Source organism: Pseudopipra pipra, chromosome 17, assembly GCF_036250125.1.
Source record: "Pseudopipra pipra isolate bDixPip1 chromosome 17, bDixPip1.hap1, whole genome shotgun sequence".
Lineage (NCBI taxonomy): Eukaryota > Metazoa > Chordata > Aves > Passeriformes > Pipridae > Pseudopipra > Pseudopipra pipra.
The window spans coordinates 2745409-2771616 of NC_087565.1; the positions used below are offsets into that span (position 1 = coordinate 2745409).

The 26208-nt window shown below is 60.4% G+C and overlaps 4 protein-coding genes across 5 annotated transcripts; 1 reads left to right on the forward strand and 3 right to left on the reverse strand.

Moving 5' to 3' along the window:
• Nucleotides 1-367: 367 nt before the first annotated feature.
• LOC135423485 (E3 ubiquitin-protein ligase RNF182-like) lies at nt 368-3029 on the reverse strand. The gene is made up of 2 exons (XM_064673765.1): nt 2302-3029; nt 368-1835 (listed from the first exon to the last, which is right to left on the reverse strand). The coding sequence occupies exon 2, from the start codon at nt 1801-1803 to the stop codon at nt 1078-1080; it is 726 nt and encodes a 241-aa protein (XP_064529835.1). The 5' UTR covers nt 1804-1835; nt 2302-3029; the 3' UTR covers nt 368-1077.
• Nucleotides 3030-3949: 920 nt separating this feature from the next.
• On the reverse strand, nt 3950-15481 carry PCIF1 (phosphorylated CTD interacting factor 1). Of its 2 annotated transcripts, XM_064673752.1 has the most exons (17): nt 15352-15481; nt 15025-15133; nt 12279-12417; nt 11977-12101; nt 11388-11525; nt 11090-11220; nt 10702-10856; nt 10324-10471; nt 10042-10125; nt 9197-9296; nt 8855-9017; nt 7489-7661; nt 6983-7069; nt 6321-6505; nt 6133-6226; nt 5752-5927; nt 3950-4996 (listed from the first exon to the last, which is right to left on the reverse strand). In XM_064673752.1, exons 3-17 carry the CDS (start codon nt 12400-12402, stop codon nt 4744-4746), a joined length of 2136 nt encoding a protein of 711 aa, XP_064529822.1. In that variant the 5' UTR covers nt 12403-12417; nt 15025-15133; nt 15352-15481; the 3' UTR covers nt 3950-4743. The 2 variants fall into 2 exon arrangements, with proteins under 2 accessions (XP_064529822.1, XP_064529823.1); XM_064673753.1 differs by lacking the exon at nt 15025-15133 and having other exon boundaries at nt 15352-15444.
• A 338-nt stretch (nt 15482-15819) lies between these two features.
• On the forward strand, nt 15820-21546 carry PLTP (phospholipid transfer protein). Its single transcript, XM_064673755.1, has 16 exons — nt 15820-17406; nt 18115-18230; nt 18451-18550; nt 18623-18751; nt 18886-19041; nt 19178-19241; nt 19359-19422; nt 19539-19630; nt 19767-19943; nt 20092-20151; nt 20250-20411; nt 20572-20639; nt 20715-20757; nt 20911-20974; nt 21057-21133; nt 21227-21546. The coding sequence occupies exons 1-16, from the start codon at nt 17174-17176 to the stop codon at nt 21365-21367; spliced, it is 1746 nt and encodes a 581-aa protein (XP_064529825.1). The 5' UTR covers nt 15820-17173; the 3' UTR covers nt 21368-21546.
• Nucleotides 21547-21834: 288 nt separating this feature from the next.
• CTSA (cathepsin A) lies at nt 21835-26140 on the reverse strand. The gene is made up of 15 exons (XM_064673759.1): nt 26059-26140; nt 25697-25866; nt 25514-25625; nt 25342-25392; nt 24974-25060; nt 24721-24876; nt 24279-24370; nt 23897-23981; nt 23672-23763; nt 23389-23467; nt 23150-23298; nt 23001-23076; nt 22807-22896; nt 22579-22680; nt 21835-22436 (listed from the first exon to the last, which is right to left on the reverse strand). Exons 1-15 carry the CDS (start codon nt 26107-26109, stop codon nt 22353-22355), a joined length of 1476 nt encoding a protein of 491 aa, XP_064529829.1. The 5' UTR covers nt 26110-26140; the 3' UTR covers nt 21835-22352.
• Between the last annotated feature and the right edge of the window lie 68 nt (nt 26141-26208).

Below are 26208 nucleotides of genomic sequence, written 5' to 3' on the forward strand. Positions count from 1 at the left end.
GTTGCCAGTGGTCCTGGAGCAGGCGTAGGGCTGGGTTGGTCATGTCCTGTCCCCAAGGGCATGGCAGGACAGACGGACATGGGACCTGGCAGCTGCCCAGCCAAGAAGAGTGGGAGATCTGGGCAGGGAGGGACACAGAGTGATAATAAACGTGACTGTCTTGGGCCTCCTGGTGTTGCCTGTCTGGTGTGGGTGCTGCTGGGGATGCTGGTAGGGATGTGGCATCTCGGTGGGGATGCTGGTAGGGATGCAGATGTGCCAGCAGGGATGTGGGGAACTTCAGTGCCAGTAGTGCTGCAAGCAGTCCCTGGGGAACAGGGCAGGTCCAAGGCAGAGAGTAAAAATAGACTTTTTTCTTCTCGATAAAAGTAATAAAATGGTTAGCGGTGTTAAATTAATCCTTACAAAACAAAACCCAAGGAGGTTAAATAAAGCCCAGAGGCTTCGCATAAAAACCACAACGACTACAAAACAGCTGCAAAGACGTCTTTACACACCAAAGAAACTCCTCTCCTCTGCTCCTTCCCTCTCCAGGACACAGTGTCGGCAAACACGGGAATCACACTTGGGAAAAGAACACGGATGTGATGGGAGCAGCCCCGCCAGGAGCGTGGGTGCCACGGACAGAACTATTTACACTATGGACACGGAGCCGTGCTGGGGCCGGTCCGGCCGCAGGAGCCCCCGGGCTCTGCCCGTCCCTCTCCTGCCGGGGCCCCTCCGGCCGCGGCGCTCAGCGCCCAGCACTCGCCTGCCTCAGTTGGGATTAGTCTCCTGGCTGCTGCTCTGCTCTCAGCCCAGCTCCTGCTCTTTGTCCACTGTGGAAGAGGAGCATGAGGAGCTGAGGGTCCAGCCCAAATGCTTGTAGGCTGCAATGAGCTCCTGCAGCCACTCAAATGTGGGCTCCCACATGGAAATTCCAGTGCTGTTCTGCATGGGAAGGCACCAGGCGCTGAGCTTCTCCCTGTGGTCCAGGTAGGGCATGCTGTGGATCAGGGAACACCTGTACCCCAAGGGACAACACTCCAAGGAACCCAAACCCTCCTTGGCACAGGCACAGGGGTTGGCCTGGCAGGGTCAGGAGTGGGGGAACCCAAAGACCTCCAGGCACAGGCACTGGCAGAGGCTGTAGACAATGCAGAGGAGGAGGGTGGAGGGCACAAGGCTGACCAGGATGATGCCCAGGCTGTGGTGCTCAATGAGCAGGAGGTAGATGCCGAAGGGCAGGGAGCTGAAGTAAAGGAGGCAGAGGACACCCAGGATGAAGCGGGGGACGGCTCGCCACCCCCAGGCGCGGCACTTCTGCCCAGGGCCGTGGCAGGGCAGCACACCCAGGCTGGTGGGGCGGTACAGCCGCACCACCTCCAGCCTGCCCAGGCTCTCCGGTGGGGCCACGTCCTCCGGCACCTCCAGGATGGTGACAACCAGGCAGTCGGGACTGGATGTGGGCTCCAGCACGCCAGGGCAAAGGAGGACCTCCGGGGATCGGGGTGGACCCCTCTTCTTGGCCCGTTCACGGCCTGTCAGCAGTGCCAGTGCCTCCCCATCATCCTGCAGCTGCTGCACGTCCCCGCTGGGCACTGGGCTGTGCTGGCGGCAGAAGGGGCAGCGAAGCTGGGGGGTTGATGCATCGCCTGGAGACACCATCCTGCGCAGGCAGCGGGTGCAGAGGCGATGGCCACAGTGGAGCAGTTTGGGCCTGCAGGCGCGGGCATCGAAGGGGCTGTAGCAGATCTGGCACTCCAGCTCAGGGGATGTGGGTGCCACCGGCAGGGACCCCAGTTCACTGCCCGGCTGGGCCATGGCTCCCGGAGGGGTGCGGGGGGCTGCCTGGGCTGAGGGAAGATGCTGTCAGCCAGGTCTGGGGGCAGGTCCTGGGCCTGATGGCTCCCACGGGTGGGGTCCTGGCCCTCCTGCACCCCACAGTCAGTGTCCCGGTGAGCCCCAGGGGCCGGTGGGGGAGCAGGGTCAGGGGAGCGGGGCCCTACCCAGGCCGAACTCCAACCCCCGGTCGGTGCCACCGGCGCTGGCACTCGCCCTCATCCCAGCCCCCGTTTCTAGAGGGCACACCAGCTACCAGGGGAGGGCACCGGCGTGGGGGGGTAGCTCACGAGCGCATCCTTGGCTCTCACGGCATGTGCCGGTTCCCTGGAGCCCCCGGGGTGGGGACTGCTCTGGACACTGGCTCTGTCGGCGGTGAGGAACCCTCCATCCCTCACCCCCGTCCCTCTCCCGGGGCGAGCAGCTCCCCGTCCGCATCCCCGCCCCCGCTCTCGGCCCGCACCGCATCCCCTCCCGTACCTGCGCTCCGCGCCGCGGCTCCCGGTGGGGACACAGCGGCGGGTCGGTCGCCAGCCCCGGTCTCGGCGGGCTCGGTGTTGCCGGTGGGCTCCGCGGCGGCGGGCTCGGGCCCGGCAGCCCCATGGGGGAGGCGCGGGGCGCTGCCCGCCGCGCTGCGGGGGCGAGCGCGGCGCAGGGGCCGCCGGCAGCGCCGCGGCGTTGGCCCGGTAACGGGGAGCGGCGAACGCGGGGGGATCGGATGGGCCGGGCGGGGGCCCCGCGGAGCCCCCTCGGGCAGAAGCGGGCCCCGCCGGGCTGCGGGAGGACGATGCAGGGGTCTATGCAGCGTTCGGTGTGGGATAGGCGCAGTTCCCTGCACGCCGCGGTCCTCCCTTTCTGGTCAGCCTTGAGGATGCTCCTTCGCAGCCTGGGGACTGCGGCAGCGGCCCCTGGAGTCCGGCACCCCGTGGGGGCACTCGGGGACGCAGCACTTGACAGGTTGGGGCTGGGCACGGCCGAGCCCCGGGCACATCCCACTCTGCAGGTTGTGTCTCCCCAGCCCGGTCAGATCCGTGCCAGGCTGCTGCCCTTACAGGTTTCCAGCAGCCCCGAGGGACAGGAGCACCCAGGGACCTCCCCACACCTCTGTCCCTCCTGCCAGGCAGAACAGCAGCAGCACCAAGCACCACGGGGGCACAGTTAATGAGGGCCTTTCAGTTCAGTCATCCACGTTTGGCACAGTCTGAGAGCTTTTATGCCAGGGGTCCAGCTCCTGGTGTGCCTTGTTCCCCCAGCCCTGCCCATATCCTCCACCACTCCCAACTGCCCACCTCAGCTGCCCCTTGGACAGCTCTCCTGCTCTGTTTGGATAAAGCACATGTTCTAGAAGCAGCCATGCCAGTGGCTTCTGGCCAGTGATGCCACTTACACGTCCCCTGTGACACCACAGCTGTTGGATCCTTAACCAGGTAATGGTCCCTCATCTGAGGGAGCAGTAAAGGGCTCTGTGTAGACTGACTGACCAAGGGGTGGGTTAAGGACACTCCCAGAATCAGCACATCTCTGCTCACCTGGGTCTCGGGAACAGTCAGTCTTGCCTCAAAACAATGAACAAAAGGGAAAAAAGGGCTTTACAAACTGCTACTTCTGCAGCCAGCGTTCCCAGCTGTCTTGAGTGTCCTTAAAGGACATCAAAGATCTCCTTGCCTCTGTCAAAAGCATCTTTGGAGAGCTGTGGAGCCCCTGGGAGTAGGCAGCGTGTGGGGCTGGGCAATTCTTGCCTACCCTAGAGTGGCACTGGCACTGCTCCTGCACCAGCACCAGCGCTGCTGTGGCACTGGCACTGCTGTGGCACCCCACCAGAGATCGGCTGTGCTGCTCCGAGCACTCCAAGGTCAGTCCAGCTGCCTGCGCTTCTCTGAGGGGAGAGCACCAAAATCACACCGGAGCAGCCAAGAGCCAGGAGCGGGATGGTCATGCTGCTTCAGGGGCTCACTGGTCTTTAGGAAACAAAACTCACCAGGTCACGGCTGTACAGAACAGGGCAGATGCCAGATAGTCCTGAAAAAAACAAAACACGATGTTTTTCTACCTTCCACCCAGGCAGAGGCTGGACAGGGGGTGAACACGGACCCTAGATACCAGAGAAGAAAAGGGATGGACACAGGCAGAGCTGTATGCTGGTTTTAATGTTCCTAAGAACTAGGAAACAGAAATCAAAAATAGACTTTGCTCTTCTTGATAAAAGTAATAAAATGGTTAGCGGTGTTAAATTAATCCTTACAAAACAAAACCCAAGGAGGTTAAATAAAGCCCAGAGGCTTCGCATAAAAACCACAACGACTACAAAACAGCTGCAAAGACGTCTTTACACACCAAAGAAACTCCTCTCCTCTGCTCCTTCCCTCTCCAGGACACAGTGTCGGCAAACACGGGACTCACACATGGGAAAAGAACACGGATGCGATGGGAGCAGCCCCGCCAGGAGCGTGGGCGCCACGGACAGAACTATTTACACTATGGACACGGAGCCGTGCTGGGGCCGGTCCGGCCGCAGGAGCCCCCGGGCTCTGCCCGTCCCTCTCCTGCCGGGGCCCCTCCGGCCGCGGCGCTCAGCGCCCAGCACTCGCGCTTGCCATCCGTCCCTCCATCTGTCCCACCGTCCTTCCGCCCAGCTCTGGCTGCCCCTTCCCTCGGCACTCCGGCGTCGCGGGGCTGCCGCTCCTCCTGCCGCGCCACACTGGGCTCCCTCGCCCCCGGTGAGGGCCGCGGCTGAGCCTCCTCTCCCACGGGTGGCCGGGCGCTCCCGGCTCCTGGGGGCCGGCGTGCAGTTCGCAGAGGAGAGCAGGTGCCGTGGAGCTGCTGCGCAGGAGTCCCGGGCCGGTGCTGCACACTCAGCAGTCTCTGCTGCCCCGGCCAGCCCCGGGGCCGCCGGCACCTCCCCTGCTGCCTCGCACCTCTGCCTTAGTTGGGATTAGTCTCTCGGCTGCTGCTCTGCTCTCGGCCCAGCTCCCGCTCTTTGTCCGCTGTGGAGGAGGACGAGGAGGAGGAGGACGAGGAGGAGGAAGACGAGGAGCTCAGGGTCCGGCCTGAATGCTTGTAGGCTGCAACGAGCTCCTGCAGCCGCTCCGGCGTGGGCTCCCACTTGGCAAAGCCGGCGCTGTTCTGCAGGAAGAGGACGGCTGTGTTGTGCACAGCCTTGTAGTACATCTCCTCTCTGCAAGGGAAGAGCACAGGCATCAGCACCTCCCCTGGCCCCCAGCACTGGACACCTGCTCCTCCTCTTCCTGCCCGCCATCCTTAGGACAAGTGTTTGCCCCTGTCCTTTCTCTCATTATTCTGAGGAAAAGTGGAGGCACAGTGCAGCCTCGGGCAGCTCTGAGTACGGCAGAGGCTCCTGAGCTTTCAGAGGGAAGCACTCGTGCTGCAGAGCCCCACTGCTCTCTACCAGCGTGTGCTGGGACCTTGCTGTCCCTGCCAAAGGGACTCAGCACAGTGAGTCATCAGTCCTAACCAGGTAAGGAGAACTTCAGTTTTCATGCACTTGTTGCTTAAACAAGTTGTTGCTCAAACTTGTTGCCTCAGCAGCAGAGCAGGGGCCAGCCTGCCCCACTGGGGACTGAGCCCCCACTGTCCCTTGCCTCTGCTCCCCACAGTGACACCCAGCTGCTGTGGCTCAGCCGGCTCACAGGTCCAAGGGCTGGCAGAGGAGCACGGATCAGCACCACAGGTGTGACCTGTTCCGGCTGTACTCGTGCCCAAGGCACACATCTCTCACAAGCTCTGTTAGCAGTCATTAAACAGACATGGAATTCACAATGCTGTCTGCTCATCCTGAACACCCAGGGTGATGATGCGCTGCGTTTGTCCTTGCCTGCTCCCTGCTTCCCACTGATCTCAGCTTGGGAGAGGATATTTCTGTCACACAGCTTCAGAGCCGTGTTCCCAGAAGGATCTGAGAACAAAGCCTACTTTTTGCAGACGTGCTGGGACCCGCTGCGATACTCGTGATCGAAGGCCGGCAGGATGAGCTGGTGCCGCTTGAACTTGCTCTGCTCCATGCGGGTCAGGGCCGGCGTGGGGGGGTCCCGCCACTCAGGGATGAAGACAATGAAGGAGAGCGGCTCGCTGGAGCTCTCCAGCAGTTTCTAGTGCAACAAGGAAAGGAACAATCTTAGCACTGGCTGAGCAATGACGTGTCTAAATGAGCCCTATGGAAAGGAAACGCTTCTGCTTCCAGAGTGGAGCCGCAGCCATCACCGTCCTCTGCCCCTGCCCTCAGCCCCGCCATGGGGAGCACAGGATGGATGGCACAGCTCCATCCCAAACCACCTCACCAGTGAGCAGATATACCTCAAAGTGAGAGACCATGGCATCCATCAGCTCCTCACAGAACGGCGGATTTGCCTCAAAAGAGCCACTTATAGGGAAGAAATCCAGGCATGGGCTGGAGAAAGAGGCAAAGATCCCTATCAGTCCAACCTGAGTCATCCATGGGCACGCACTCACACAGACACACAGCAAAGGAATGTAAGACTCACCCCCTGGATCCAAAATACCCGTCTGTGTCCAAGAAGGCCGAACAGTACTGTTTAAAATAGCAATTCAGGGGCGAGGCAAAGCATTCAAAACTCACTCCAAAGAGCTTGTGGAGGGCTTCGAAGATGTGCACGGGAAGTGCCCCTTGCAGACCAGTCCCTTCGTACAGCCCCACACCGAACATCATCTGAGGAGAGCAAACCCCAGTGAGCTGTGCCTGCACTCGCTGTTCCTGCTGCTCCCTTCACTGACCACAGACCCAGAGCCACACGTCCATGCACCCCTCCTCTAGGTACGCAGGGCCCCCTCACCCTTTCTCAAATTCGTGTAGGTCCCTGCATGTGCCCAAGAATGCTCTTCAGAGACTTCCTCCAACTTTGGCCCCACGGAACCATCATTTTTCTTTTGTACCCCTATGAGTCTTCAGTTGCCCCTCAGAGTCAAGAGCTATTGAAGGTTTCCTTCACAAAAATCTTTACCCTCATATCAAGACTACAACCACTCCCCAGACCATACTCCTACCCCAGCACAATTGGAAGCAGACCCAGTTTAAACCCTGTCTTGCTCCAGGCTCCCAGAGCCATGTCCCTTCCCCAGAGCAACGACAAGTTCAGCTCCCAGTGCTGTCAAGGCTTTCTGATGTACAGCTGTGGTGAGACTTTACCTGATATCGACGGAGAAGGCACCAAACCCTGGGCAGGAACTTTTCAAAGCCCGAGTCGTCGATGCAGCTGTACCGATAGAGAAGCCACTGGAAGAGAAAGCCCAGCCACTAAACACACCAGGAACAGCCAAGGAATGGGATACACACATGTTGTGACAGGGAGAGGGATGCTGAGGAGCAGGTGGGCTCTGCAGGGAGGTGTGTCAGTACATCTGCTGTCACTGTGTGAGCCACCAGCTCATCACCAGCATGAATGAACCACCACACCAGCACATGTCTCTCAGCAAAGGCTGCCTTGCTGCGAGTATACAACATTCTGGCTGCACAGCACGTATCCAGAGTACACACCCAACAGCTGGGAAATACTCCCAGCAGGAGCCTAACCCCGACTAAGGTGAGAGCAGCTGCCCCCTTCCCTGTGGCAGCATCTGACAGCTCTGTGGGGTCAGCTGGCCATCCTCTGCCCTGCCCTGCCCTGCCCTTGGAGGCTGGTGCCCAGCCCTTACCAGCTTGCTGAAGTAGTTGCGGCTCACTTTGACCATCTCCCCCTTGTACCGCACACACGCCACGTTGTTCTCCATGTGCATCTCCACGCTGGGGAGTGGTGGGGAGGGGATGGCCAGTCTCACGGGGTAACAGTACACCAGCCTGTCCTGGACCTCGGGAGCTTCTACCTCAGCTACAGAGAACAAAGAGAAAGGCAGCCCATGAGAAGCCAAGGGCATTCGGCATCAATCTTCCTTCCACCTCAAACACACAGTGACCCCAATAAGGCTAAAGAGCAGGGTGGTCCTTCCAAAAAACACTGTGGTGGTCCCTTGCAGATCTCGTAGGCAGCTACCTAGGTTCAGTGCTGATTCCCCAAATTAATTCCATCTCCCACTGCCAGAGCACAGAGAAGACCCACTTCACAGCATTTTCTCCATCTCTAACCCAGGAGAGCTGCAGATAGCACACAGCCACCCCAGCGTCCTGAGGCATGTTCCAGAAACACAAACACTCTCTGCTGCTACTGTTTCTATTTCAGTTTGCCCCAAAGTCATCCAACACACAGTAAAAATTCCAAGGCTGCCAAAATGCAGAAGGCAAAGGAATCTCCCTGCACCTTGTGGTTACCCATTGCCTCGGCATCAGGGAGAGCTCACAGGAGAGGTCAGCTGGAAGGAATCCCTGAGTCAGTGGGGTTAGAAGACAAGCAGCAAAAACAATGGCAAAAGCCAGACACTGGGACCTGAAGGGAGTCTGAGGAGGGCCAGGACCCAAAAGGGAAAAGGACTACAAACAGTGGTGATGAAAGAAGTGGGGCCCATGGAGGAAGGAACAGGTGACTAGAGGCAAAAATACAGACATGAATTAGGAAGGAAGAGCAGAGAAAAGATTAAGGAACGTGACTTCTCTGCCAGGAAAGGGTGCACGGTGACATGCTGGGAGGCACACGGTGCTCAGAACACAAGAAATGTGACAAATGAGAATACGCAGAGAACACTTGGTGTTAGGAAGGGGATGTCAGCTGTCCCCAGGAATTCATGAAGCAGCAGAGCGAAAAGTAACGGTCCAGGGAAATGAACAAATGCCCTGTTCAGTATGATCAGCTCCTAACAAGCTACTTCACGCTGGCAAATCACACGTTGATGGTATTTTATGTTACAGGCAGTCACAGCAACTGATGGAAGACAGTCTGTCACTGCACGGGCACTGTGTGACTGCCAGCTGAAGCCTATGCTGGACGGGCTGTTTCTGACTTTGAAATCCCACCCTGTGGATGCAGAGCTGCCCTCCCAACAGGTGACACTCTGAACGAGGACAGACCACAGCACGAGGCCTTCAGCTGCAGTGCTGTACCCCTACAGATCTTCAGAGTTGGCTGCGTACCAGAGATATTGTTCTCTTTGAGTATGGCAAGATGCTTCTCCCGGATCCGCTTGACGTATTCCAGGGATATGTAGTAAATCTTACTACAGATGCCTTCCACGGAGTCCTTGGCTGCAGCAGACACGTGGGGCCCACACTGTTTGCGTAAGTGCTCCAGGCGGTCCTGCGGAACCAGAGAACCAGAGTCCCTCACACGGCCACCACCGACTCCCCAGGGGCACTCAGCGACTCTGGGCTGCTCTCCCTTGGCACACAGCAAAGGGAAGCAATGGCAGCTGTCTCCAGAAGGACCTGTAGCTGTCCCCATGTGCCTCCCTCCCCGGCTCCCTGCAGGACACTGACCATGTAATCCTCCTTGGAGGCGGAATGGTCCCGTCGCAGCCAGCTGAATGTGTCCTCCACGTTCCACTTCACCACCTTCCTGCTGTCTGGGGAAGCACTCCTGCAAAAACAGAGGCAAAATGTAACCCATGGCTGCACAGCAAGGTATTCCACCCCCCTGCAACGTCTTCTGTCAATGTGGAATGTGGCCACAGCCACTTGATCAAGGCCCTGCCCTGTCACCTCCCTCCAGTTCTCTTTTAGAAAGTGCTTCCAGATGTTTACATTACTAGAGACTGCCATGCTCTCTCCAAAACTCAGTGTAGCTGGCTGCTGTCCTCTCTGCAACAGGAGAGGCCCACAAAACTTTTATCTGTCATGGCAATGGTCCATTTTGATATTGCCTTTAATTTTCAAATATTGCTAGGAGCTTGCGACTCTAAGAAAACTACGCTGTTAACAAGGTTTTTCTTTTGCCCCATAAAGTTCTCCCCACAGTCTTCCTCAATTCTGTCCTGTGGCAGAACTGGCCACAAAAACCCCACCTGGTATACAAAATGCCACTCTGAGCTTGTTGCTCTGTAACAGCAGTGAGCGCTCAAGCATTCCTGTTTTTATCTCAGGGATGACAGATGACTTCACTGACTCTCACTTGTCTCCACACACATTCTGGCTTCCCAGCATTACATTTTACAGTAATGTCACTAGCAAAAGATGCCTCCAACACTACTGCTTTTCTTCTATATGTTCTTAACATTGCTTTTCCTCAACAAAATTATGACTAGCACTGCATAAGGCAGGACGAGCAGCCCCTATAATCCTTTTCTCTTTTCTGAACGTGACAGCACTGCAAGAGGAGCTCCCACCTGGATTCAATCAGGCGTTTCGCAGCCTCGGCATACTTGAAGAGCAGTCTCTTGGCTTCCTCACGGAACTTGATTCTGGATAACCTGAGGTAAATTAAATTCATATGCATCAGTCTCACAAAGGCATGGAGGCCAGGTCAAGTTCCTTGGCTTTCCACTACCAGCATTCCACCACTTCATCAGCCAAAGGGAAGCACCACAGCACAGAACCATGGCAGGTAAATCACCAGGCCAGACCAACACAGAACGATCCCAGTAAGGTGCCCTGTCTGTGAATGGTACCTGATGGGAATGTCATTCATGATCTCTCTGAACATGGAAGGAGACACTACTGGCTCGCAGTCACTCGGTAAAAGAGGATCTGTCCCTTTATCAACCACCTTCCTCTCCAACATCCAGCGATTAAAGGACTCCCTTGGGGGGTCAATCCCTGGAGACACACAGAAAAAGAGTTTAATCAACACAATACAGAGATGCCCAGAAGCTCTGGTAAGGATCATCACACAGAGTTCAGCCTAATCAGTTCAACAACCAACAATGTCACAGAGCACAACCATCATGAAAAGAGACCACAGGGACAAGACAGGCATAAGCCAAAAAGAAGATCACCACAGCATGGCAAGACTGAGAAGGAAATCAGGGAACCCAATAGAAACTCACCCTCTCTCTGCTGGCAGAGCTCACGGTAATGCTGCCGCAGCTTGAGAATAAGCTGGGACCGAAGCAGCTCCACCTCAGGGTGTGGAGAAAGCACTTCTGATGGTGCCCTCTGCTTAATCACTGCGTTTGTCTGAATATCCAGGTCCCAATATACTCTGTGGCAGAAACAAATGTCATCAGGATGACTAGATCATTGGCTGATTATCAAATATTACTCCTAAAGATGCTTCCTTGGGCTGTTTCACCAGCCAGAAAAACAATCAAGACTCCTGGCAAATATATAGGGAGGTGTTATATACCCCAGGTTCTTCTCCAAAGATATCTGAAAACCTGTGCATCTCTAATCCTCCACGGAGAAAGGAACAGAAGACAAATGGAGACAACTCACTCAGTTGGTCGTAGAAGAGCTGCCTGCTGTTTGTCTTCAGGTGAAACACACCATGCCTTCAAAACAGAGGTTCCTGGAATACTGGGAGAGCTGGGGACTGGCTGAGCAGCTTGGTTCCCAGGGACATCAGTCTGTGTGTGTGAAAGATGAATTACTGCACCACAGACACAGGTAAAAGGGAAGTAGCCTGGTAAACCAAACAGTGCTGTACCAGAACACCACGCAGGAGACCCCCGAGAGCTCTCCAGCCCCCCTTAGTTTCAGGTTACACACATTTGTTTCACAGCACCAGACCCACCTTAGGCTTCTTCACACTGTTGCCACTTGGTGGAACCTCCTCCGAGAACCTCCTCTTCCTCTGCTTGCTCTCCACAGAGGTATCTGCCACCCCACCTTCCAGTGGCATTGGAGCCGCGTTCAATCCCAGAGGATCTGACTGTGGGAGTCCAAACAACAGCAGCACACGTCAGCTCACCCGCTGCCACCGCAGCGTCCCAAACAAAGGCAGTAAGCTCTGAACTTCCCATTGCACTGCTCCCAGCTCCCACGTGGATGGAAATAAGGACACCACTATTCACACCAGCACAAAGCTAAAAGATTCTCCTCTAGACCTGTGTCTGCATGCTTTCTTAAAAGACTTGGATGAGAAAAACGCACCACAACTCCCCCACCTGAGTGTTCTTTCAGCATTGCACACCTGGAACAGCACCACCTGAGGGTGCACCTGAAGGAGGAACACTTTGCCAAAACCATGCTTCAGAGCGAGGAGCTCTGAAGGCTCAAAAGACCCTCCTACATCTGTAATCTGAAGTCCACAGACCACGGCCCCTGCTCCTGCAGAACATGCCAGTGCTGGCAACAGCCCCCCGAGGTGAGTGTGCACTTACGATGACATCGTGCTGTCCCAGCACAGGCATTTCCCACAGAGACTGGTTCGTGAAGCGATTGAAGTAGTAGGGGCGGTTCTCCCGCTTGCTCCAGCACTTCTCCCAGCCAGCCTGCACCAGCTCATCTGAGAAGACAGAGGGAGTCAGGAGAGGAGCATCCTGCACGACAGCCCTGCCCTGCAGGTCCCAGCTCTGTCACAGCACACACACAACACACATCGTTCCCAGCCTCCCTTGGCGGCCCCGCTCTGACCCCCTTCCTGCTCCCAGGGCCCTGCAGAATTCCCAAGGGCAGTTCGTACCTGGCAGGTCCTGTACCAGGCGCATGGGTTTGGGGGAGCTGGGCTGGTTCTGGTTGGAGGTGCCAGGTGAGTGACTCATGAGAGACGCTTCCTCCGCAGGGCTTCTGTGATTCTCATTGGCCATTTCTCAGCAACCACACTAGAAAAAACAGACATAACATGCAGAATTATAGCAGGAATGATCCCAGATCCACTCGGCTGTAGCACTACAAGTTCATTCTGACAATAAAACAAGGATTGAACCAGTACACACAAACAGCACCTCAGCCCTGAAAAGCACCTGTTATCCTGGACACAACCATCTATGAGGAGTGCTGAGTGTTAAATGGGGCCAGCCAGGGTGTTCTTCAGGCCAGCATTCAAAATATTCACTTTTCGGCTAAGTCCCTCCTAAGAGTGGAGCATTAGGACTGAGAGTATAAAAAAATAACATACACTCCTCTGTGATTATGTGTCACCTTCTGCCATGCCAATACCACCGGCCATGTCTGATCTGTTATCCTCAGAGACAGTTTAAATCAACACTTACCCACACATAACTGCACATCATTTAAACAAAAGGCTTTAATTAAAAAAAAATTCTGCTACATAAAATAGCCCTGGAGCTTCACTAACAACTTCTGTGGTTCAGAGAACCGCAGGCTGGGCGTTGGGACCTCCCAAATTATTTTCCTCCATATGTCCCAGGCCCACAGTAACTGCTCGGCCTCAGCCAGAACTGTTTTGGCCCTTGGTGCTTTTTCATCTGCATAACAACAGTTATGCAAAAGAAGGTCTGTTGGAACAATAAAGCTCCTCTTAATCATAATCTAATGTTGCCAGCTGGAGAGAAACAGCCAGGCTTTTCCTCTCTTAGTCACCACTCTTCCCCCGGGGAAGTTTCTGAAACAGCTCCGCAGATTGCTCCTCTCTGGCAGCCCGAACACACTGGCAATGAACTGGGGGGAAACAAGGCATTTTACGTAATTCCCAGCTACCTCGGATACCAAACTCTATTCAGGCCTTGGAGACACCCCACAGGACGCACCAGCACAGTCAGGGCAGCAGCAAAACAGTGCTGTGCACAGCGTATTCTTCACCTGAGCACAGCAGTAGCCGGAAGCAGGAGCCGCGTACGGCAGCTCTTCGGTAAAAGCTCTGGATTTCTGTGGGCTAAATCACTCGGATTTAATCACCTTTGCTGCCCTTCCTGTGCATAAAGCCCACTGGCTATTTCAGCAGAGCAGAATGGCAGGAGGCAGCAGCTATCTGTAGCTCTGCTGCCCACAGCACCAGTTGTGGAATCAGCGCTGAGGAACTCAACCCTTTCAGCCCCTCAGAAGATGTTTCCATCCTTCCAGGCAGTGTATGCAAGGAAAGGTGTGGGACGCTGCAGAATTTGGGTCTCTGTTCAGGAGCAGGCAGGTGACAATCCCTGTGCCTGCTGCAGAGCGCTGGTTGCAATCACGGGCCTTTAACAGCCTCAGCAGGTGAACGTTGTGCAATTTCACACTGAACTCCAGCCCCGCCATGCCCTCACAGTCACTTCACAAAGGTGCCAAGGTGAGCCAAGCCAGTGGCAGAGCAGTCAGGGTGGCAGCCTGACCCCTGTCAAGCTGTGGGCACAGGGACTACAGGGACCCCAAGGCAGGAGCCTCACCCGGCTGGTGCAGGAAACTCTGAAGGATGTTTAGCCCCTCCTACTCAAACTAAAACCACACGTGCACACGCACCTGCTGCTGTGTCCTGCACGTTGCACAGAGCACACACTGTAGTGAACTGGTATGTACTGGGGGGACCAGGGCTCCCAAAGGGATGGAGGTCAATATACAGACAGCACTGGGCACCGAGCCCTGCCCAGCCCGGATGGCACACACCAGCTCCAGTGACCTGCCAGTGTTTTTCACCACCTATCGCTCAAAAGAGCTGTCAAATAGGGTCACTGGCTCTGCCTTCTCCCATTTATGGATAAACTGGAATGGGGGAAGTAGCCAAGAAGCTTTATCACTTGATCAGTGTTGACGAGTATTAAATCCAAGTACCCTTAAGGTCTGGGAAGAGGAAACAGCCAAACTAACAAGAATCCTGGCAGAAGCAACTCTACTTTTATGTAACTACACTAGGACTTAGACAGTGACAGGGATCCAGAGGAAGCATTTTGTGGTGATTACGGAATGTTTTTATACACCATGGCAATGCATACAGTGCTTCACAGACACGGTACAACGCTGTCCCTGCCCAGAGAGCTTACAACCTAGAGCAGCAGCACAACCGGAGACCACAGCGAGGGGTAAGGAGACACAGAGTAAAGAAGTACAGCAAACAGGACCGGTATTTGTTTCCATTTCACCGAGGTAGGATTTTGTACAAGACAACAGCAAATGCAGACAAAGGAGAGCAGCGACAGCCCCCCGGGACACCCCCGCTTCTCCCCCATCCCAGAACCGCGGCTGCTCCAGGAGGCTGGGAACCAGGCCACCGCCTCCCCCGTCGGTACCATCCCCTTCCCGAGAGCGGGACCGGGGCGCTGGGGACCGGGACACCGTGTCTGCGCGGGGGAAGCTGCCGGGCAGCTCCCGGGGGCTGCCCTGCCGGTGGCGGAGACGGCACGGAGCTCCTCGGCGCGGCGGGCCGGGACCGGCGGGCGGCCACCGGCGCCCAGCGAGTGCGGAGCGGAGGCGGCGGCGGCGACAACTCTGCAGGCTGGCCGGGAGCGGTCCGGGGGCGCGGCCTAAGCGGGGCGGCGGCCGGCCGGGCGGGTACTTACGGTGGCGGGCTGCCTGGCGGGACGCGTGGCCGTCGCTCCGTGCTCGCCGCTGGCGCGCCGGGGCCGCATCCTCATAGCGGGGCGTCCCGCGCCTGGCCCGCGGGGGCGGCTGCGGAGACAGGAGCCCGTTACGGCGCCGCGGGGAGGGGCCGCGGGGCGCGCAGGCGCGGCGGGGGCACAGCGGGGGCGCAGTGGCGGGAGCGCGGCGGCGGCGGCGGCCGCGCTCTAAGATGGCGGCCGCGGGCCTGCGCCGCCTACCCTCCGCCGCCCGCCCCCCGCCGCCTCCTCCTGCATGGCGGGCCGCGGCCTCGCGGTCGCGCCGCTTACCTGGGCGTGAGGCCGGGGGCTGCAGGCACCGGGCACCGCTGCGTCCGCCGCCGCCGCCACCCCACCTCCGCCTCGCCCGCCCCGCCGCCGCCATCTTGCGCCGGGGCCGCGGGCCGCGGGCTCGGGGCGCATGCGTGTAGCTGAGCCCGCGCTCGGGGGAGCCGCCCGGCGCATGCGCGCTGGGGGAGAGAGGTCGCCCCGCCCGCCCGGCGCCATCTTTGTGGCGGCACCGCCCCGCAGGGGGCGCGGCCCCGCCCGGGCTGTCCCGGGCCCCCCCGGGCCCCACCCGCGCCGCGGGCGGTTCCCGGCACCGACAGGGCGCGGCTGCGGCGGTCGCCACCAAAGGGCCTTTGAAGCGCAGCGGCGCCGGGGTGGGGCCGCGGCCGGGCCGGGGGGGCCGCATTGATGTGCGGGCGCGGGGCTTCCGCTACCCGCCGGGCACAGCGGCCGCTCCTCGGCCCGGGTCGGCTCCGCCACCGCTGCTGAGCCCTGAAGGTCCTGGCGGTCCCTCATGGTCCAGGCGGTCCCTCGGGCGCAGCGCTGACGCGTCCTTTCATACTCCGCTGCCGTGGCCGTTCCCCCTCCCGCAGATCCCGGCGGCGGGGCTGCGCTGTGAGGGACGCTGTGCAGCGCTGGCCGGGGTCGCTCCCTTGCCCCGCGGCCGGTGGCTGGTGCTGCTGCGCAGCTTGTGCTGGAGGGTGACACGGGACGGGGAAGGGGGACACGGTTGTCGGGGTGTCCCTGAGAGGCTGCAGGAGCCGAGCCCCCGGCGCACCCACCCTGCAGAGTGTCCGTCCTGACGCGGGCTCAGCCCCGATGGCTGGTACTGGCCCACGGCCCCTGTGGAGACGGGCAGGGGCAGCTGCAGAGCCATCACCCCCAGCCACGGTCCCTCTTCTGCACTTTCCCTCTGGGATATCCCCGCTGGCCAGCTTTCCAAGGGGTTTCCCATCTTCCCATCCCGCTCGGTCTCCACGGAGTCCTGCCCTCTGCTCCGGGAGCACCGGGGTCAGTTTAATGAGTTAATGCTGGCGCAGCAGTTCTGGAGGGGATAAGTGCTGTGTAAGCACTGAGGCTCCCGCGCTGGGCTCCCAGCAGCCCGGTTCCGCTGCCCAGAGCACCGATAACCGCCCCGGGCACAAAGGGCCGGCTCAGACTGACCCCTCGGGGGCAGAGGGAACTCTTCGGAGGGACAGTGTCCTCGGAGAGAGGCGGCTCAAGTGGCCGAAGGGGTGGTGAGGGCAGGGGCAGCCCCTCGGCATGGCTCGCCCAGGCAGGATTTTTGGGAAGAAGCCCTAGGCTGAGAACCGGCCCGTCCTCCCTGTGACGGGTGGGTGGAGCAGGATGGTGACAAGGGCGCTGCAGGGGACTCTCTGCCAGTGCCCCTCACAGTGCTGTGACCCCCAGGCTGCCGGGGAACGCCAGGCAGAGGCACGTCGTGAAGAGCCAGAGCTGCCCGGGTGGTCACAGGGGTCGGGGCAGCGGCCGTGGGGGCAGCACTGAGAGTCCACAGCCTCGGCGGCTTCTCTGCTCAGGCTCATGTCAGACATGTACACGAACCAGACCGTGGCAGCACCCCCGGCCCGGGGCCGCAGAGCCTGTGCTGGAGCTGGAGGAGCTCAGCACTGGCAGGGGTTTTATAGCCACAGATCCTCCCGGCCCCCGTTTGCACGCGTGCTCCTCGCAGGGGGGTGCTGGGCAGGCCCAGGGCTGTGGCTGGGTGTGTGGGACATGCGAGGAGCGGTGTTTTTTTTTTGGGGGGGGAAAGGAGGCTGCGTGGCCAGCCTGGAGCCGGGCGACCGAGCGAGCCGCTGTCCTGCCGATGCTGGCAGCGAGCCGGGCTCGGCGGGACACGGACCTGCATCCTCCCCATCCGTCTGTCCCGCTGTCTCCTCCCAGCTGTGGGCCAGCAAGGAGTGGCAACTGGGGGATATATAAAGGCAGGAGAACTTCAGCCAGCTCAAAAGAAACTCCTGGAGCTGGTGGTGTTCTCCCCCTCTCCTGCCTTCACGTGATTCAGCTTCCCCACGCCGGGGAGCCAAAGAAATCCTCGCTGTAAGTACCCGAACTGAGCCGGCATTGTGCGGGGGAACCCCCCAGCCTCGGGCAGAACAGTGGCTCCGGGGACGGGGGGTCAACATCCTCTTCCTTTTATAGAACTGGGGGAAACGCTGTGGGGGAGCCCCGTCCGACCCCACAGCCCCGGGGAGAGGGGTCCCCCATCCTCTCCTTTCACAGACCTGGGGGAAAATGCTGCAGTGGAGCCCCCGTCCCATCCCACAGCCTTGCAGGGAGTTCTGCCTGTTGCTGCGGGATGGACGGGCTCCAGCTCCCGTCCCAGCCCAGCCTGGGGGCAGGCGGCACATCTCGGGGGTACAGTGAGGACCGTGGGGCGGCCCCGCGGACGAGGGGTCCCTCCTCTGCGGGGTGCTGGGGCTCCCCGCTGCAGCAGCACGCACGGGGCTGGCCGTGCGGTTTGGGGAGCGGGGTGTGTTCAGGGCGGGGGGACTGCTGGAGTGGGTGTGCCCAGGGAATGTGGGACCCTCGGGCCCCGCAGGGCCAGTGCTGGGGCTTGTGAGCAGCACCCTGGGACCTGGGTAGCACTGGGTGGTTTCGGGGGTAACAGTGAAGCCGTGGGGTGTTCCTTGCGGTCATCCCATGCTCCGGGCAGGTTGGGCAGCAGCCACCTCCCTTCCAGGGTGGCCAGGAGTGCCCTGTGTGCCCCGCGGGCCAGCCCGTGCTGACCCTGCTCTCTGCCTCCAGGTGTGAGATGGCTGCCGGCAGCTGCCTCCTCCTCCTCCTCCTGCCCTGGCTGGTCACAGCCTCGCACAGCCCCCCCGGCTGCAAGATCCGGATTACTTCCAAGGGGCTGGATTTGGGTAAGGGGCCGGTCTTGGGTTAAGGGGCCGGCCGGGATCCCGGGGCCTGGGAAAGAGGGAGATTGGACACCTGGCTCCTGGGGTCTGCATTTGTGTAGGGCTCTGCCTGCACTGCCCACCCGTGGGGTGGCCGAGGAGGAGCAGGGGGCTGGCGGGGGCGATGCTGCTTGGAGGGCAGCACAGCCCGGCTGTCCTAGCCCAGGCTCGCTCTGCCTTGCAGTGAAGCAGGAGGGGCTGCGCTTCGTGGAGCAGGAGCTGCAGAACATCACGATTTCAGACCTGCATGGGAAGGAGGGGCAGTTCCACTACAACATCAGCCAGTGAGTGCTGCCCGTGCCCACGGCTCCCTGGGTCCATTTGTCCATCTGACCATCCCTGTCCCCTCCCCGCAGGGTCAGGGTGACAGACCTGCAGCTGGCATCTTCGGACCTGAACTTCCAGCCCCAGCAGCACCTCGCCTTCAATATCAACAATGCTTCCATCAGCCTGCGCTTCCGCAGGCAGCTGCTCTACTGGTTCTTGTGAGCTGCCTCCCCTCCTGCTGCCTGGGCACCAGCTCACCCCACAGCTGTGCCCACTGGGTGCCACGGATGCCTTGCTGCCCTGCAGGTGGCAGGAGCTGTGTGCTCCTCTCATCTGCTTCCCTGGCTTTCAGCTATGACATCGGGTCCATCAATGCCTCTGCGGATGGTGTCCAAATCCACACAGTGCTGCGGCTGGCCAAGGATGAGGCTGGGCGCCCCAAGATCTCCAACATCACCTGCAATGCCTCCATTGCCAGAATGCACGCCGGCTTCTCCGGCACACTCAGGTACACCAGACCCCTCTGCCTGTGCCTGGCTCCCTGACCTCCTTCCTGGGGTGCTTCCCCAGCCCAGCTGTGTGCTGGAATGAGGACGGAGCCACAGGGAGGGCAGGCAGTGCAGAGCTGCTCTCATGTCCTGCAGGAAGGTCTACGAGTTCCTGAGCACCTTCATCATCACGGGGATGCGCTACCTCCTCAGCCAGCAGGTAGGGCTGAGCGCTGACAGGTGATGGAGCCCAGGGGGGCCAGGCCTTGCCCTGCCTGTGCAGCTTTTCATCCAGTCCTGGGAGCGATTCCCCTCAGCCCAGCTCCTTGCCTTGTAGATCTGCCCATCCCTGGAGCACGCCAGCCTGGTGCTGCTGAACTCCTTGCTGGACACGGTGCCTGGTGAGTGTTGCCCTAGGGAAGGGACTGGATCCTGCTCACCTTGTGGCAGGCAGGGTTGGGCATCGGGCTGCTGAGCAGCTCTAGGCTTGGTCACGCCAGCACATCTTCCCTGGCAGTGAGGAACTATGTGGATGAGCATATTGGGATTGACTACTCCCTCCTGCGGGATCCATCCGTCTCCAGTGACACCCTTGACCTCGACTTCAAGGTGAACACTGGATCCTGCCCTGCTGATCTTTCCCATCCCTGTGGGAATGGCTGTGTCAGCAGGCACACTGGGCTCCACGGAGCAAGCAGGGTGGGCTGCCCCATGGTTGTGGGAACCTCTCCTGCTCTTGGCCCAGGGCATGTTCTTCCCACGGGTGAGAGAGGATCAGGAGCTGGAGAACCACGCAGTGGAGCCGGTGATCAAGGAGACTGAACGCATGGTCTATGTTGCCTTCTCCGAGTACTTCTTCGACTCAGCTATGCTCGCGTACTTCCAGGCGGGAGTGCTGAACATTGAGCTCCAGGGGGAGAAGGTAAGGAGCACCGAACACTTGGCTGTGCACAGGCAGGAGGGAGGGCTGGGCTGTGCCGCAGAGCAGAGGAGGTGCAGTTTAGGGAGCAGCTCTGCTGGGACCCACAGCAGCGCCTCACTTCCCTTCTGGTGGTCTGTTCTCCCCGCAGGTGCCCAAGGACCTGGAGGTTTTGCTGAGAGCTACCTTCTTCGGGACCATCTTCATGCTGGTGAGGAGCCCCCGCATGGGGTGGGAGGCACGGGAGAGCCTGGGGGCAGAGCACAGCCCTGCCCTGCTCCCTGCCTCCAGCTCACCTGCCCTCCCCAGAGCCCCTCTGTGGATGCTCCGCTACGGCTGGTGCTGCAGGTCTCAGCTCCCCCTCGCTGCACCATCAAACCCTTGGGCACCTCCGTCTCCGTCTCTGCCTTCCTGAACATCTCATTGGTGCCTCCAGACCGCCCGCCCGTCCAGCTCTCCAGCATGACTGTGGTGAGGGGGAGGCCAGGGCTCTTTGTGAGGCCACCCTGGTGCACACAGGAGGAGCATGCACCATCCTGTGTGGGAAGGCACCGGTGTCCCAGAACAGAGGGACACTGGGCTGGCCTGGCTGTCCCTCTGCCTGCTGTGAGTCAGCCCTCCTTCTCCCCAGGAAACCAAGCTGAGTGCCAAGGTGTTTCTGCAAGGGAAGGCACTGCGTGTGCAGCTGGACCTGCGACGGTACGTCTGGGGTCCCGTGGGGGCATGGGGATGGTCCTGTCCGCCCCCCGCTCACGGCTGCTTCCTCCCCTCCAGGTTTCGCATCTACTCCAAGCAGTCAGCGCTGGAGTCACTGGCGGTGAGCACATGGTGATGGCCTGGGGACCCTTCCAACCAGCCACAGTGTAGGGTGGGCTGGGGAGGTGCTGCCCACCCAGGACTCCCACTTGCAGTCCTCCCCACCCTGGCTGGCAGCTCTGCCTCTGCACTGACCTCAGCTCCTCTCCCGCAGCTGTTCTCCCTGCAAGCCCCACTGAAGACCCTCCTGCAGTTGACCATCATGCCAATCCTTAATGGTAGGCATCGCTGCTCCTGTGCAGCTGGGTTGGGTAGGGGCTCAGAGGGGCTCAGTCTCACCCTGTCTCTCCCTCCCCGCAGAGAGGACAAAGAAGGGAGTGCAGATTCCCCTGCCTGAAGGCATGGACTTCACCAGGGAGGTGGTCACCAACCACGCGGTACGTGGCAAGATGAGACAGCCCAGGCCCCCACACCCTGCTGGGCAAGGGACTGTCACCCCCAGCTTCACACTGATCATCTTCCCCCCACAGGGATTCCTCACGGTGGGAGCTGATCTCCACTTCTCCAAGGGGCTGCGGGAGGTGATTGATAAATACCGCCCCGTGCCCACCGCCGCCACCTATCCCAGCTCCCAGCCCACAGAGCCCAGCCTGGACCCCAGCTCACTCTAGCTCTTCTCCCTGGACTGGGCTGGACCCGTAGACTGTAGGTAGGAAGCAGCTTCCCTGGTACCACTGGCACATCCTCAGGGTGCCCATGCCCTGGTGGGACGCAGCAAGGTGGAGAGAGATGCTCTGGGAAACCCTGCTGCACCCATTCTCATTACACTAATAAACCACCTGCCTCCAAATGCACGGCCCTGTTGTTTGGAGGATGTGCCCATGTGGGACACACGGCATGGAGATGGGAAGGAGGCAGCCAGCACTGCTGCCCAGCTCAGGTCCTTGGGAACAAACAGAGCTCAGAGTAGTGCCAGAGGGCTCAGAGTAACTGTACTGCTGCTGCTCAGGCAGTTCACTTGTTTCAAGCTGCAGGGACCCCTGTAGAGGGGGTCAAGCCCAGAGCTCCCTGGCACAGGGTGTTGGCACTCACTGATACTCCTCAGCAGAGGAAAGCTAAGCAGGGGCTGGCACAGGGGTGTGAGGAGGAGCAGAACCACCTCGGTCAGAGAGTTTATTGCAACTTCCTGAAGCACTGTGTGCCCTGGCAGTGGGATTGTTGTGGTTGTGGTGATTGAGCCTCCTTCCGTGGGAGCAGGGTGGAAGGAGCAGGGCCCAGCCATCCATCACTGCTGCTCCTCAGAGCCTGCCCAGGCCGTGTGTGCAGGGCCAAGGGGACGTGCCAGGACTGCTCCCTGCCTGGGAGGGTAGCAGCTTCTGCTGCAGACAGGGGGGAGGCAAGACAGGAAGCCACAAGCGAGGAGGCAGCTGCAGCAGGTACATGACTCCTCTCCCATCAAGGACAGAGCCCTCAGGATTCAATTCCATGCCGCCCACCCACAGCAGGCAGCCCTGTCCAGCTGGGGGGAAGGCTGCAGGTGTGACAGGTCTGTGGTGTAGCCGAGCAGCAGCGAGGACTGGGCTGTGCAAGGTGCCGGCAGTGAGGGCAGTGGGGTGGTGAGGGCAGCCGGCACACCGGGCGCTGCCCCCGCAGCTCCTAGTAAGGCTGGTTCTTAATGAAGCGGCAGAACATGGTGAAGGCAGCGAGCGGCCGGTCCGTGGGCACCATGTGGCCAGCTCCCTGCAGGAAAGGGGCAGCAGCAGTCAGCATGGCTGTGGTGCTGCCACAGTCTAGCCAGCACCACCCCATGCTGACCGCAGCCTTGGTGTCCAGCACACCCACCTGCAGCCCCATCCCTGGCCCCCAGAGCCCTCAGTCCTACCTTGACAGTGAGGAAGGCGATGTTGGCGAATTCCTTCACAAAGCCCCCGATCTGGTTCTCACCATTTTCAGTGTAGAGCCAGGGCCGTCGAGCCACCTGCACCTGGGAGTGATGGCAGCGCCCTCAATGCCTGGGGCCAGCCCTGCCCACGCTCCCACTGCAGCCAGCCCCAGAACACAGCCTGGAGCCAGGGACTGGCCTGGTCTGGGCCGTGCCCTGCCCATTTACCTTCTGGCACAGGGAGTCCACAAACCACTCATCCCCGAGGAAGTTGCAGGCCATGTCGACGTCCCCGTTGTACACCAGGATCCGGTATTTCTGCGGAGCAGACAGGGGGTGAGCCCTTGGCCAGGACACCAACCCCAGCCAGGCAGGAGGCTGGGCTGGCAGAGCCACTCCCAGGGTCCGTGGGCCACACGCACCGTGGTCCCAAGCAGCTTCAGGTACTGCTCGTTCATCTGCATGTACAGGCGCTTGTAGTTGCGGTTCACCTCGAAGCTGCGGAGGAAGTGTTGGCATCATGCAGCTGCTCCTGCTTGTGGTAGTCCCTGCCCGCCCACAGCTCTCTCACCTGCACACCTGCCACTCCGGGGCCTCGGGGGAGATATGCAGAGCCTTCCGCACCTCCGGGGAGTTCAGATACATGCTGGGGGCTGTGGAGTTGGTGCAGGGTGGGTCCATACGGACCTTCCTCCGGGCTACTGGCATCCGGAACAGGTTCTGGGAGAGTCAGGAGAGTCATTGTCACAGCAGCACCACTGGCCAGGCACAGGCTGCTCTCAGGCCAGCAGCACAGGCACCTCGGCTCACCTGCCGCCAGGAGAATCTCAGAGGCATCCGGATGAAGGAGTTGCCCAGGTCGTGTGTGATGAGATAATCACCCTCATACCTGCAGCCAGGATGAGCATGAAGACAGGCTGAAAGCCCTGGGAAAACAAGGGCTCAGGGCCCTCCCTGGGCAAGTCCTTGGCAGCAGCCAGACACCATCCACCTGTCCCAGAAGGACCCCCTCCCCAGCCCACCGTGTCCTTCTGCCAGTGGGATCAAAGTGAGCTGGTGCCTGGAGACCCTTGTTCCCTGAGGCCACTCTTACCTCAGACTCCCGGGGACACCTCCGTCACACGGGGCATAGAGGTTATAGATGTTGAGGCCAGACTCCTCTACAATCTGAATCATCTCGCCCATCTGCAAGGAGCCACAAGAAGGGTTTGGGACTCAGCAAGACCCTCTTGGGACCGTGGACCCACCCAGAGCCAGGTGGGTGCTGCTCACAGACACTGACGCTGGGCACGTGTACAGGGGCTCCACATCCCCTCACCTTGAGCGTGCAGTTCAGGTTGGAGTTGTCGTGGAAGTTGCACTTCCCCTCGGAGCAGCAGAAGGCCTGAAGGTCCTTCCACAGCCTGTGGGCAGAGACCAGGGCTTGGACCACACTGCCCAGGCAACAACACCAACGTGACGGCTGCGCTGCAGCTCCCTGTCCAGCACCCATGTGGCACCTAGCTTGGCCTGGTGCCCTCTGTGCCCCACAAATACACACCTGGGAGCTGCCTGGGACACAGGGCAACCTCCACAGCCTGACTGCTGGCCCAGGGCAGGCTGGGAGCCACCCTTGTCCCAACAACACCAACCCACCAGCCCAAGCCCTGTGAGCTCAATGTGCTCACACAGGGCACATTGAGCACTCCCCCTGCTCTTACTCGGTCCCCAGCAGCCCGTGGTAATAGGCAAAGTAAACCAGGGAGTTGTCATTGATCTCATAAGATGAGAGGCCGTTTCCCACAGCGATTCCCTGCAAGGCAAGAAGAAAACAACCCTGTTGTGTTCCAGCTCCCCGCGGGGTGGCTGCAGCACAGCGGCCCCAGGCAGGAAGCAGATGTGGCACTGTTTACTCCGCAGAGGGAACAGGGAGGGTCGGGGGTGCCTGAGGACGCTTCCCCAGCAGCAGGGATGGACACGTCCACCAGTAGCCTCTGCCAGCACCCCAGGAGGAGATGAAAGGCCGCAGGGCCAGGCCCGCCCTCTGTCCTGGAGGGGACCCTGCACACTGAATGCACGGCCAGTCCCCACCCTGGCGCTGCTCAAGGGCCCCGGCGAGGCCGTGCTGAGCCCTCTGCTCCCCAGCAGAGCCCAGCCACCCACCTTCAAATTGAGACTGGGGTCCTGCATCACCCACTCTGCCAGCGTGGGGATGTAGACCCCCCCATAGCTCTCCCCTGTGAGGAAGAGATCATTCTTGGAGTACTCAGGGAACAGGCGGAGGAAATCCTTCAGTGCCAGGTAGTTGTTGTGAGCAACCTGCAGGGAGGAGGAGGAGGCAGGGTCAGGTGGTGAGGCTGGACCCTACGCAAAGGGCAGATGGGGGCAGGGCCTTCCCAGCATGCCAGTCACTTGCCTCTGTGTCATTTGTGCCGTACTTCTTGTCATCGGAGTATGAGAAGCCGACACCAGCGGGAGACTCCAGGTAGAGGATGTTGGCAATCTGTGAGGACAGCAGAGGAGCCGGCGATCAGGGGACACCCTCCTCTGGCTCAGCAAAGCCGAGGGCCACTGGCCTCACCCACGGCAACACCCATGGGTGCCCAGCCCGCCCCAGGGCTGTGCTGAGGTGGCCACATTCCTGTGCTGCTCAGCAGACTGGAGAAAAGGGTGTGTTGGGCGAGGGGGTAGCAGGAGGTTTGGCTCCACGGAGAGGGCAGGAGGAACTGGCTCAGGGCCATCCCATACGGCAGCCACGGAGGGCGGCAGCGCCTGTGCCCGTACCTTGTTCCAGGCATACTCGTTGTACTTCAGCGTGACCCCATCGGGCTGGATCTGGGGAAGCAGAAGGCGGTGACCCATGGGCTAAGCCAGGCTGGGGACAGCAGTATGGCTTGTGCCATGCATCCAGTCATTCCCTGTGCTCCTGAGCCACAGGACAGCAGTGACTACTAACCAGGAAGGGGCCATGCTCCTTGAGGAAGCCTTCCATGGAGCTGCAGCCGGGACCCCCGTTGAGCCACAACACCAGGGGGCTGCCCTGGGGGTTGCTCTGGGCCTCCACGAACCTGCGGACGCGCAGCCGTCAGTGCCCAGTGCCGGCCGATCCCCTCCCAGCGCCAGGCACAGCCCCACGTACCAGTAGTGCAGGTGCTTGCCCGGCCCGGCGCAGAGGTAGCCCGAGAAGTGGCGGAAGGAGGGCTGCTTGGGCAGCCCGGCCAGGTACGTCACCTCGTGTTCCGGCGGGGCGGCCCGGCCCAGCCCCAGCAGCAGCAGCAGCACCGACGACAACAGCAGCAGCGGCCCCATCTGCGGCGGGCAGGAGGCGCGGTCAGGGCGCTGCCGGCCACGAACGGCCGCGGCGGCGCCCCGCGAGCGCCCCGGCACGGCTGCCCCGGGCCTGACCCCCATGCGGGGCTGACCCCCGTGCCCTGCCCGCTCCCCTGGCGCCGGTGGCAGCCCCCCCGTGCCGTGTGCCCCGCTCCCCCCGTGCCCGCTGACCGCGGCCGCTCCCGGCGCGGAGGTCGCAGACTCCGCTCCCGCCGGGCACATGACACGCGCCCATATGACCTGCGGCGCCCACGTGAGCGGGGCGGGGCCCGGCGGCGGCCAATCAGCGCCCCGGGGGCGGCCGGACCCGCCCCGCCGCCG

Bases quoted from the DNA above. Each gene is read 5' to 3' on its own strand.
- LOC135423485 (XM_064673765.1), bottom strand. From the start codon at position 1,803: ATGGCCCAGCCGGGCAGTGAACTGGGGTCCCTGCCGGTGGCACCCACA.
- PLTP (XM_064673755.1), top strand. From the start codon at position 17,174: ATGCTGGCAGCGAGCCGGGCTCGGCGGGACACGGACCTGCATCCTCCC. The intron at 18,752-18,885 runs GTGAGCTGCCTC...CCTGGCTTTCAG, and splicing joins CAGCTGCTCTACTGGTTCTT to CTATGACATCGGGTCCATCA. The intron at 20,975-21,056 runs GTAGGCATCGCT...CCCTCCCCGCAG, and splicing joins CATCATGCCAATCCTTAATG to AGAGGACAAAGAAGGGAGTG.
- PCIF1 (XM_064673752.1), bottom strand. From the start codon at position 12,402: ATGGCCAATGAGAATCACAGAAGCCCTGCGGAGGAAGCGTCTCTCATG. The intron at 10,126-10,323 runs GTACCATTCACA...AATTTACCTCAG, and splicing joins ATGAATGACATTCCCATCAG to GTTATCCAGAATCAAGTTCC. The intron at 6,506-6,982 runs GTAAAGTCTCAC...TGCTCTCCTCAG, and splicing joins GCCTTCTCCGTCGATATCAG to ATGATGTTCGGTGTGGGGCT.
- CTSA (XM_064673759.1), bottom strand. From the start codon at position 26,109: ATGTGCCCGGCGGGAGCGGAGTCTGCGACCTCCGCGCCGGGAGCGGCC. The intron at 25,626-25,696 runs GTACGTGGGGCT...GCGCGTCCGCAG, and splicing joins GGCAAGCACCTGCACTACTG to GTTCGTGGAGGCCCAGAGCA. The intron at 24,371-24,720 runs GTGGGTGGCTGG...CTTGCCTTGCAG, and splicing joins ACCCCAGTCTCAATTTGAAG to GGAATCGCTGTGGGAAACGG.